The sequence below is a fragment of the Polypterus senegalus genome, chromosome 10 (assembly GCF_016835505.1).
Source record: "Polypterus senegalus isolate Bchr_013 chromosome 10, ASM1683550v1, whole genome shotgun sequence".
NCBI lineage: Eukaryota > Metazoa > Chordata > Cladistia > Polypteriformes > Polypteridae > Polypterus > Polypterus senegalus.
In genome coordinates this window covers 145755647-145767768 of record NC_053163.1, presented here as the reverse complement: position 1 = coordinate 145767768, position 12122 = coordinate 145755647, and the positions used below count along the sequence as shown (strand labels likewise).

The following is a 12122-nucleotide window of genomic DNA, read 5'->3' as shown; positions in this document are numbered from 1 at the left end:
CAATCTAGGAGTTATCTTTGACTCTAGTATGTCATTTAAAGCGCATATTACAAAGTTGTCAAAATCAGGTTTCTTCCATCTTAAAAATGTTAGGAAATTAACGCACTTTCTAAATAAACAAGATTCTGAGAAATTAATTCATGCATTTATCTCTAGTAGGATTGACTACTGCAATGCGGTGTTCACTGGCTGTTCAAACTGTTCTCTATACAGCCTCCAGTTAATCCAAAATACGGCTACAGGAATTATTACAAGAACAAGAAAATACGAACACATAACTCCAGTTCTTAAATCCTTACACTGGCTCCCGGTTAAGTTTAGGGCAGATTTCAAAATCCTCCTATTAACATATAAAGCATTAAATGGCCGAGGTCCGGCTTACTTGTCTGAACTTATCATGACTTACAAACCTGAGCGCACATTAAGATCTCAAGATGTCGGTCTGCTTACGATTCCAAGGATTAATAAAATAACAGTGGGAGGTCGAGCTTTTAGTTACAGGGCCCCTAAACTGTGGACTGGTCTGCCTGCTACTATAAGAGATGCCCCTTCAGTCTCAGCCTTTAAATCCCGGCTGAAGACTCACGACTTCAGTTTAGCACACCCTGACTAGAGCTGCTGATGAACTGTACAGACTCAGATATTAGTCATTAGCACTAAAACATAAGTGACATGATAGTTATAATTTGTTACTAACCCTCACCTATTCTGTTTCTCTTCTCGGTACTCAAATATGGCACTTGGTGCCACGGCCCACCTGCCAAGTTGTTTTGCCTGCCTAAAGTAAAGTCATCCCTGATGGAGGAGCGCAGGAATCGTGGGATTTTATATATTATACAGTATATTAGTAAACCTTCAAAATAATGTGCAGTTAAAGTCTCGACAGCATTTTCAGCATTTCTGGAGCTTAGTAGAGCCAGATAACTATAAGAATCTGAAAATGTCTGCTTTGTTGGGGTCTCCATACCTCTGTGAGTCTGACGTGAATGTCATGAAATCAAAGTTCAGAACAAGACGGACAGACAAACATTTAAGTGACTCCATAAGAGTGAACCTCAGTGTCTCCACTCCACCAGACGCCTCAGTGCCAGTCGTCTGACTAACTAAAGAACACATCACACATGCAACTGGACCTGTAAATAAAGTGACACAGTGACATGTGACAAAATGACAAATGAATAAGGAATATCTGTGGATTTGGAATTGCATTGTTTCGTTTTGACAGCATTCATGTTTTAATTCAATAGTGTGAGAAACACTAGAAAATGCATACAGACGTACAAAATGCACTTGCAGGTGAACTAAATATTTTTTGTGATGTTTTAATGCAAAATGTGAGTTGTGGACGCCAACATTTTGTAAAGGTTCAGGTAGAACAAGCTTATTCAGTTGAAATAAGCTGTGAGAATAAACGTTAGAAAAAATGAGTAGCTCTCGGCCATTTTAATTTTGTAAAAGTAGCTCTCAGGGGAAGAAAGTTTGGAGACCAATACCTTTGATTTACAATCTACTGAGGACTTCAGAAAGTTAAAAAAAAAAGTCGTTTAGCTGAGTCAGAAGATGTTATGAAAGGCAGAGGCACAAACAGCAAAACGCACGTTTAGTGCAAAAACGGTAATTTGAATGGGTTACCAGGGACTGTTTCTGACTTTGTTATAAATGACAATGGACCCTCCAGCGGGTTATCCCCACAACCCTCACTTCCCCCTAGATGGTGCTGACTGGAGTTTTTGTGATGTGCTATGTTCAAATATGTACTTTTTTTAAAAAAAAAAAACTTTTATTATATTTTTTAACCTTTGATTAATTACTAAGCCTGCCTGTACAGCCCGAGTATCCCTCCACTTTACAAAGACACAATAAAAACAACTCTCTGCTGCCACCTAGTGGACAGTTTCTAACAAACAGCCTCTGTACTTCACAAGACGAAACAAAAGAAATTATATAAGAATGCCTGTGATGGCCTTTGGTATTAAGATATTTCAGTCTCTTCTAGGATTTCTATTATTTTTTTTGTAAAGCACTTTGAGCTACATTTTTTTGTATGAATATGTGCTATATAAATAAATGTTGATTGATTGATTGATTGACTTACTGTTACAATGCTTTATATTATTTATTTATAGTATTCCCCCCTTTGTGGAAAGATTAAACATATAATTCATCTTATTACAGGATAATGCACCATGTCACAATCTGGTTTCTTGAACATGGCAATGAGTTCACTGAACTCAAAAGGCCCCCACAGTGACCAAATCTCAATGCAGTAGAGCACCTTTGGGATGCATCTGACAAATCTGCAGTAACTGCCCGCTGCTATCATGTCCATATGGACCAGAATCCCTGGTGAATGTTTCCTGCACCTTGCTGAATCTGTGCCACGAAGAACTACGGCAGGTCTGAAGGCAAAAGGGGATCCAACCCGGTACTAGTAAGGTGTACCTAATAAAGTGGCCATTGAGTGTAGGGATGGGCTTTGTGTTTATGAGTGTGGACAACCAATCAACACACACCTGGAAGTACATTTATAATTACACTTATTTGCTTAACAGATGTTTTCTATCCAAAGCTTCTTACAAAAGAAGTCAAAATAATCAAGGCAGTATTAATCTTGGGGACAAGTGTCGTAGGACAAAGGTACAATGTGTGTAATGTAGCATCAAAGAATAAGGAACGTAGGTGCTTTGGACTGCACAAACAGAAGAGAGGCTCATCTATTGTTGCATGTTTCGTGCACCACAACAGAATGTAAAAAAAAAAGAAAGTAAAGGGCCAAGATTGGTGGTGAACATGCTGTACCAGGATGAGATCCGTACCGCACCGGCTCTGTTATTAGCTGTCAGAAGGGAGAGAGTTTGCAATACTGTGCTGGGAGAGTCATTACGCAGTCGTCTCAGTTGTCATCCCCTGTGATTTCTTGTGACATCCCTAGATCAGCAACTGCAGTTGTCAAGTTTAACGTTCCCTCTGATTAGATGTCTTGTAATGTGACATTGGTTTAAAGTGAAAGTGGCAAACTCCCATTCAGATTAGAAAAAAATGTGTGCTGGTTGTTCTCAGTAACCCACAACCCCTGCCCCAGTACCCTGCTCCATCTTTCTTACTACCATCCGCCAATGTGTTTCTTTATATAGTGGACTAAAAGAAACAGTAGGCATATTTATATATATATATATATATATATATATATATTGCGGGATGCCCCTTCGTTTCTCCTCCTTGAACCGTCACCTTATCGTGGTGGAGGGGTTTGCGTGTCCCAATGATCCTAGGAGCTATGTTGTCCGGGGCTTTATGCCCTGGTAGGGCCACCCAAGGCAAACTGGTCCTAGGTGAGGGATGAGACAAAGAGCGGTTCAACAAACCTCCAATGATGAGCGAAATCTTTGGACGACGTTTTCCCTTGCCCGGACGCGGGTCACCGGGGCCCCCCTCTGGAGCCAGGCCTGGAGGTGGGGCTCGATGGCGAGCGCCTGGTGGCTGGGCCTGCACCCATGGGGCACAGCCCGAAGAGGTAACGTGGGTCCTCCCTTCCCATGGGCTCACCACCTATGGGAGGGGCCAAGGAGGTTGGGTGCAGTGTGAGTTGGGTGACACGCTGGAGGGACTATGTCTCCCGGCTGGCCTGGGAACGCCTTGGGATTCTCCTGGAAGAGCTGGAAGAAGTGGCCGGGGAGAGGGAAGTCTGGGCCTCTCTGCTTAAGCTGCTACCCCCGCGACCCGACCTCGGATAAGCGGAAGAGAATGGATGGATGGATGGATGGATGCCCCTTCGTTATATGCTCAGGGGGAGCAGCCATGGACGGTGCAATACCTCACCCTGGACGCTAGATGGCCGGCACCCTGGGTTGGAGCGGTGACTCAGTTTCCCGCAGGACTCCATGGGAACTGGAGTTGGGGGCAGCCCTGTTGGGTCCCACAGGAACCGCCAAGGGGGCCTGCAGCTGGAACTCCTGAGCCCTTGTGGGCAGTGTTTTCACCACACCCGGAAGTGCAGCCGGAAGTTGGCAATTAAGCATCTGGAGCACTTCTGGGTGAACTATAAAAGGGGCCAGCAGCCACCACTCGATGGTCACAGTCGGGAGGAGGAGGAGGACAAAGCTTGGAGGAGTGGTGGTGGTGGAAGGGAAAAGAAAAGGGTTAGTGTGGTGTGTTTGGTGGTGCTTGCACACTTGAGGCTGTGTTGTGCCTGTGGGGATTACAGGGAAGACGTGCCCCACAGGTGAAGAAATTTATACGTGCCTCCAGTGTGAATGAGTGTCAGGTCGGGCGCTTATACACAAAATACATTGCCGTGTCTGTCTCTTCTTCTGTCTAGGAACGTTTGACCCATTGACCTGAAATTTAATACTTATATTCTACGTGACGTCTACTATCCGCTTTCAGGGTGATGATTGACCTCCAAGGTTATTCCTCTTTTTATTTTTATTTTATTTTATTGTAGAATCATCTCTCGGGAGCGGCCAGCAGGGCGACCGTGCAGCGCATGCGTACGGGCGCCATTCTCATTCCCTACCACCTTAGCCGTCACTTCCCCTACCTCTTCATATCTTAAATCATTCTTGAGGTAGATTGAAGACTTAAGTGCCAGCTTAAGTGAAAAATTAAATAACATGTACTAAGTAATTGCAACACAAACACCGACTTAATCAGTTTTAACATGAAAAGATGCCGACAAAAGAAGAGAAGAAGAAGCGGGCAGCTGGGGTGGAGAAAAGAAGAGCTGCTCAGGAAGCAGCAAGCGCGTCAACCTCTGAGCAAACCAATGGTAAATGTACAGAGAAAGAGGAGGAAAAGTACAATTCCAGTGTATAATGTGCAGTGCGTCGTTACTGGTGTATTATAAACATACACACACCTCCCTTTAAGCCAGTCTCTGTTTAACTGGTGTCCTGATCCCTGTGTTTGATCTAACCCACGGGTGCCCAACTCCAGTCCTGGAGGGTCGCAGTGGCTGCAGGTTTTCATTCTAACCCTTTTCTTAATTAGTGACCTGTTTTTGCTGCTAATTAACTTCTTTTGAATTCATTTTATTTGACTTGCTCTTGAAGACTCAGACCCCTCAATTGTTTCTTTTTCCTTAATTAGCAGCCAAACAATAATGAGATACAAAATGAGCCAAAACAGGGCCAGCAAACAGTGACCATCATACAATATGTGAAAATAAAGAAAGGTGAAGGTCTCAGGAATGCTGATCTGCTCTTAGAAAAGAGAAAATCCACAATTTCGGAAATGTCTGCTATTGCACAATGAGAGCAGCAACAGGCCATGGAATTAAAGAACGAGTTTAATTAACGACAAGAATCAGCGCCTGATTAAGCAACTGGTTGGAGTGAAATTGGTTGGAGTTTGAGGCCCTGACTTAGTTGGTCCTCTGTTGGCTCACTCGCGTCACGTTTCATTTCTGTTTGGGTGCCATTTAAGGAAAGAAATGAAGCAATTCAGAGGAACAATGAAAAAATTCAGGGAAACCAAGTCAATTAAAATTAATTCAAAAGAAGTTAATTAGCAGCAAATTAAGAATAGGGCTAGAATGAAAACCTGCAGCCACTGCAGCCCTCCAGGACTGGAGTTGGGCACCCCTGATTAACCCGAATGGGTACTCCACAGTTAACTCCAAATTAAATGAAAAAAGAAAAAACAAAAAAAAACAATCGCTGCTCTTTCCCTTTATGTTGTAACTGAGCATTCTCACCAAGACATGTTCTCCAAACCTGTGTTTGCCTCACCCGGGTGTCATTGCATTCAAGTGTCCCTCAATGAAAAATTAAGGAAAACATACTAAGTAATTGCAACACAAACACTAATTTAATCAGTTTAAACGTGAAAAGATGCAGACGATAGAAGAGAAGAAGCGGGCCACTAGTGGCGCTTTTCCACTGCATAGTACGGCACAGCACGGTTCAGTGCAGCTCACCTTGGTTCGGCTCAGTTCGCTTGGTTTTGCTTTCGACTGCAGTTTAGTACCGCTTTAGAGTGGGCGGGATTATTCACGTGTCGTTAGAGTTGCGCCGACCTCCTGAAAAACTTTTTCATTCCTCGTCGCCCCATCCAGCTCTCGCTGGATCCGCTCCTCGGCTACAAACGAGGAACGCGTCTGTACTTCCTCATTAGACCACGAAACAGCCATTTTTGGTTAAAACAAAATGGTGCGTCCGAACCTTCGCTGGCTGTGCTAAAAATCTAGCGGGTCTGTTGTGTCTCGTGTCGCAAGTTCAGTGACGATTTTCTCCGGCCAATCAGTGACCAGCAGAGTTTACACGTCACGTTTTGGTAACGGTTCGGCGCGCTTGGAACCTCGGCTGAGGTGGTACTAAAAATAGGACCAGGTACCAGGTACTGTTCCCAGTGGAAAACCCCCCAAAAGTGAGCTGAACTGAACCGTGTCGTGCCGTACTATGCAGTGGAAAAGCGTCATAGGGTGGAGAAAAGAAGAGCTGCTCAGGAAGCAGCAAGCGCATCAACCTCTGAGCAAACGAATGCTAAACGTACAGAGAAAGAAGAGGAAAACTATAAGTCAAGTGTATTCACTGCATGTTATCGTGCAGTGCGCCATTACTGGTGTATATATATAAAAAGGTTTCAGAATATTGATCCGTGCCTTCCTTGTTTCTGATGCATGTTTGTGACAACAAAAAGGGTCTGGAAATAGTCATTTTATTGCATATTTATGCCACTGTTTTTCTCATGGTAAGGATATGTTTTGGATTCGTTTTTGAGAATTATCCTGTAGAGAAAAGCCAAGCAAAATGACACCTTTTATTGGCTAACTAAAAAGATTACAATATGCAAGCTTTCGGGGCAACTCAGGCCCCTTCTTCAGGCGAGATGTAATACAGAAACTGAAGTTCCCTGTGTTTATATCCACACACTAGGATAAGAAACAACAATGGTAAATGTTTAAATGAAAAATCCTTAAATGTAAAAAATTAATAGGTTCATTCAGGCTAAGATTAATTTAACAAGAGAGAGAAGAACAATGTATGGTGAAGATCTTTAGATAAGATAACTGTCCAACAAAGTCTTTTGAAGTCTGTGATGAGTTTTTCAAAACAATGTGGGTCTGTAGTCAGGTTGTCTGTGTCAGTCTGAGAGATGCAAACAGTCCTCATATCTCGCCATAAAACTCTCGTCTCTATTCACGCCATGTTGTAATGTGTTAAATTTTAGCATGAGTTTAACTTCCCATTCTCGTCTCTCTTGCTGTGTTCTGAAGTTGTCCATGAGCACTGTGACTTTAAAGTCCCTCTCGCAGTGTCCATGGCTGTTGTAGTGGGCCGCTACAGGAACATCTGTGCTGCCATGTTTAATGTGGAATCTGTGTAAATTCCTTCTCTGGCGGAGTGTTTGTCCAGTTTCTCCCACATACAGTGCAGAGAATTAGGTAGACAACATTAGATGATCTGCAGGAAAATGATCCCTTTATGTGATGTTCAAGTCGGCAGTGTGGTATAACTATACGGTCTGTATTGTAGATGTGGGCACACGTTTTACATCTTTTCTGTACGTAGGGAGATGTGCCATTTTCTTTCGGTTCATTTAGGGAGCTTCGGACAATTAGTTACTGAAGGTTTGGTGGTTGTCTGTATGCCAGGAGGGGACGTTCAGGAAATACATTTTTCAGTGTTTGGTCGTTGTTTAGCATTGGCTGAAGTTCTTTTATAATTTTTCAAAGTGTTTCAAGATGTGGGTTGTAGGTGACAACAAGGGGGATGCGGTTCTTGTTGTCTTTGTTTTTATATTCCAGAAGGTTGTCTCTGGGTATGGCAGTAGCTCTTCGTATTTGAGTGTCTGTTGTTTTGGGGGGGTATAACCTTGTCTGATGAAATCTTGTCTGAGCTCCTGCAGTTGTTGATCGCGGTCTGTCGGGTCTGAGCAAATACGATTGTACCGTATTGCTTGGCTAAAAATAATGGAGCGCCTTATATGCTTGGGGTGGAAGCTGTCACTTCTTGGGTAGGTCCGTCTGTCTGTTGGCTAACACGGTACAACACCCTAGTACTAGAGAATTATCCTGTAAATTCAAAATAAAGGCAACCAAGTTGCAAGAAATGTTTACTGTGATTCGGTCTTTCAAAAAGAAACCACCCACTGGGGGTGGTGTTTGGAATAAAAATGAGACTTAGGGTTGCATGGTCATATAGGGGTAATACTATTATTGTGTATGAAGTGTTTCTGTATGCTTTTCATATGAAAAATATAGTGCCTATCTTAGAGGGAGCAGAAATGGTTAATAAATGTCAGAAACGTGTTCAAGCATATCAGGAAAAACAGATAAAGGTCAAATGAACAACAAGGAACAAGAAGGTTCTGGGTGATGGTCCAAGAAGTTGGTTGACTATTATGTACCAGTAAGACCTGACACAGGAACTCAATAAGTATTGAAAAGTATTGTAAGGACCAGGAATGTAGTAGAAATGAGACTTTTACTTTGTGGGCTGGTTGATGCTCTCTGCTAAAACACCTCATGTCTTTTAGCCAATTAGAGTGATTGGAAGCTAGTGAACCAATCAGAGTAAGCATTAATTCAGCACTGCTATGTAAATTCAGCTATCTATAATATAGCTCTCTGCCTTTACTTTGTGACCATTCCATTGCAGGCTGCTTTGATGGAGTTTGTCCCTCTTTGCGAAGGGGAAATAAAAGACACAATGGACAAGCTTCCTCCTGCCTGGTTCTTTTGGGTTAATTATTAATAGATAAATGGTATATATTTAAGGTAACGATTTCTACTACAGGTGAAAGGATGTTCCGCAGAAAGGGTAAATGGTGCGCTATCAGGCCCTGTCGGTCTTCTTTTAAAATGTCTGAATCTCTTACAATTGTCTTGTTTTGTTCAAAAACGGCACGTATAAACTATTTTACAATGTGTGCATGTGATTGCGAGACGCGGAGCAGTACTCAACAATTGTCTGGGCTTAAAAAATTTACATATTTGGTAAGTTTGTAACCTCCTTAGCATTACATTTTTTTTCTTGAAAACAAAATGTAAAAAATGTTGCATTTTTTTGCTTGGTGGGCTGGTGCCCTGCCTGGGGTTTTGTTTCCTGCCTTGTGCCCAGTGTTGGCACCAGCAGACCCCCGTGACCCTGTGTTAGGATGTGGCGGGTTGGATAATGGATGGATTTTTTTGCTTGAAAAATGACATATTTATTCTTTCTTCTGTAAAAGATGCAAAATACTAAAAGTACAAAGTCAGAAGTATAGAAAGTATAATAAGGATACAAATCATAATAATAATATTACTAAAAATAATGCTAATACCATAAATACTGTCAAAATGTGCCATTTGTGTGGTGTATCTTGAAGCTCGGTGAAACACACAATCCAACATCCCAGACGGGATAACAGCAGCCTGATTCCTTGCAGATTTTCTTTCTCGACTGATCAGCTTTTGAATGGCACACTGCACAAGGGTGATTGACACGAGCATCATGTTCAGATTCATCAGAATCACTTTTGATTTCACTGTCTGTTTCATTTCCACTGCCTGAAGACACATTCACTTCGTCATCACTTTCAAGAGCGTGCAGAACACCTAGGCTGCTGCAAAACATTTCTTATGAGACGCCATTATGAGACTAGGAGAAGACGTGTCTGCACCATTGTCTGGGTAACACTCGGGCCTGTTGCTTACATAAGACATGACTGTATCGTTTCCTGAGCAAAGCTCGGCACTAGCGCTGTTGTCACTTTTACAGCCCGAGTAATCCTCGGGTCTAATGCTTACACGAGACACGTCTATCCAATTGCCTGAGTGATGCTCGGGACTAACGCTTTCAGCACTGTTTTTATAGACAGAGTGACGCTCAAGTCTAACGCTAAAAAGATTAAGCTTTTCCTCCATGCCCCATAGCTTACAATGTAAAGAACTAGTGCAGAGAATATATTTCTTCTATTTTTTACAACGTTCTTAACTTTATAACACAATTTCACGTGGCACATGCATATATAGCATGTTTGTGAAGAAATAACTTTGACTTGAAAAATAGCAAACTACCAAACCTAGGATGTACGTGTGAGAGTAGGCCAATCCATAACTTACGTAGTGAGTCTCACTAAACCTGTGAGAATACACCCCTACCTCGCCCCATCATGCCTGTCACAGCAGGATGGTCACCCTGATGAGCCTCCATCCTGCTTTGTCAAGGATTGCTGATGGTCTTCTAATTCCTTTCTTCTTGTTCACCACGGCTATCCCATACTATTTCCATTTATTGTATATATGGATAAATCTTTTGTAATGCTTCTCGAGTATTTCTACATGGTTTTAAAAACTGGAAAGATAACTGAACCCCTGAACTACTACCATGAAATAAAATGACATTGTCTACCTCATTACATTCTTGATTAGCACCAGGGAGAGGTAACCTGTTATTTGTTGGTTGGGAATGAAAGTAAGAATTTCGCTGTACTCTGTACACATGACAATACTACGACTACTACTTACGCGGAGGTGATGGCCCTATAGCGTTCTTGTCCTGCCGTGTCCCAGATCTGAGCCTTTATCGTCTTGCCGTCCACCTGGATGCTACGAGTGGCAAACTCGACTCCAATGGTGCTCTTGCTTTCCAAGTTGAACTCGTTGCGTGTGAATCGAGAGAGCAGGTTACTCTTCCCAACTCCAGAGTCGCCGATTAGCACCACTGAAATTAAAAGAGGTTCGCAAATATTACAAGAAACGTCCTGTTTGTGCCCTCATACACATGAAAATGAGAAAATAGAAAAAAAATATAAATAATGAATGATATATGAGAAGAACCCACATTGATAAATAGATTTGAAAGGAACTATAATAAATATATACTGTATAGATAGATCAATAGAGAGATGTGAAAGGCACTATATACTGTATAGCTAGATCAATAGAGAGATGTGAAAGGCACTATATAATCAGTAGATAAATAGATCTGAATGGAACTCTATAATAAATATATACTGTATCGATAGATCAATAGAGAGATGTGAAAGGCACTATATAATGTATAGATAGATCAATAGAGAGACGTGAAAAGGCACTATATAATCAGTAGATAAATAGATCTGAATGGAACTCTATAATAAATATATACTGTATAGATAGATCAATAGAGAGATGTGAAAGGCACTATATAATGTATAGATAGATCAATAGAGAGACGTGAAAAGGCACTATATAATCAGTAGATAAATAGATCTGAATGGAACTCTATAATAAATATATACTGTATCGATAGATCAATAGAGAGATGTGAAAGGCACTATATAATGTATAGATAGATCAATAGAGAAATGTGAAAGGCACTATATACTGTATAGATAGATCAATAAAGAAATGTGAAAGGCACTATATAATGTATAGATAGATCAATAGAGAGATGTGAAAGGCACTGTATAATGTATAGATAAATCAATAGAGAGATGTGAAAGGCACTATATAATCAGTAGATAATTTGTCCCCACACAATGTAGCTTTTTACAGAAGTTCATAAATACAGAAATATAACAAACAACAACAGCTTCTCATAAACACACAAGAATTACAAACTAAAGAGACGTTTTCATTTCTACAGTCTATGGAAAGCACTTTGAGCTTCATTTCTATGTATGAAAGGTTCTGTATGAAGTTGTTTTTATTATTACTATTATTATTTCTTTGGGTCATATTTGTCTTGCATGTTGTGTTCATGTAGTAGATACTCAGGTTCAAAGTGACCTTTCACTATGGGGGATGCTGAAGTGGTCTTCACGTTACTAACAAGAGCTGCTGGATGCTTTGGGTGTCACTAAGGGACCAAGACGTGCTGCTTAGAGGAGCCTGTGACATATTTAATTTGTACACAGTGGCTTGCAGCTTTAAACATCAAGTCAGGAAGCCATGTCTCCTTGTGGATGACCTGATGTCCTGTTGCTGCATCCAAAAGGAAGTCCAAATCAGCAGCTCTGGGCCTCCTTCCTTCCAATGGCAAACATCAACTGTAACTCCGCGTGCAAAGGGTGTGATCACGGGACACCTCAAAAGGGCCGAGTGAAACAACAGAGTAAAGAAGAAATCAGACGCCACTTACTCCTTACTGCATGAAACAAAGCAGAAATATAATCGAGTATTATTACATGGCGCCTTTCATGGGGCAGCACTAGAA

General features: G+C 41.6%; 1 protein-coding gene across 1 annotated transcript in view; it reads right to left on the bottom strand.

Annotated features, from left to right (window-relative positions):
* The window catches only part of LOC120537790 (ras-related protein Rab-11B-like), a 46019-nt gene that overhangs the window by 11535 nt on the left and 22362 nt on the right, over positions 1-12122 (bottom strand). Inside the window, exon 2 of the mRNA XM_039766990.1 lies at positions 10451-10646. Within this exon, the coding sequence (XP_039622924.1) occupies positions 10451-10646 (196 nt within the window). The remainder of the gene's footprint in view (positions 1-10450; positions 10647-12122) is intronic.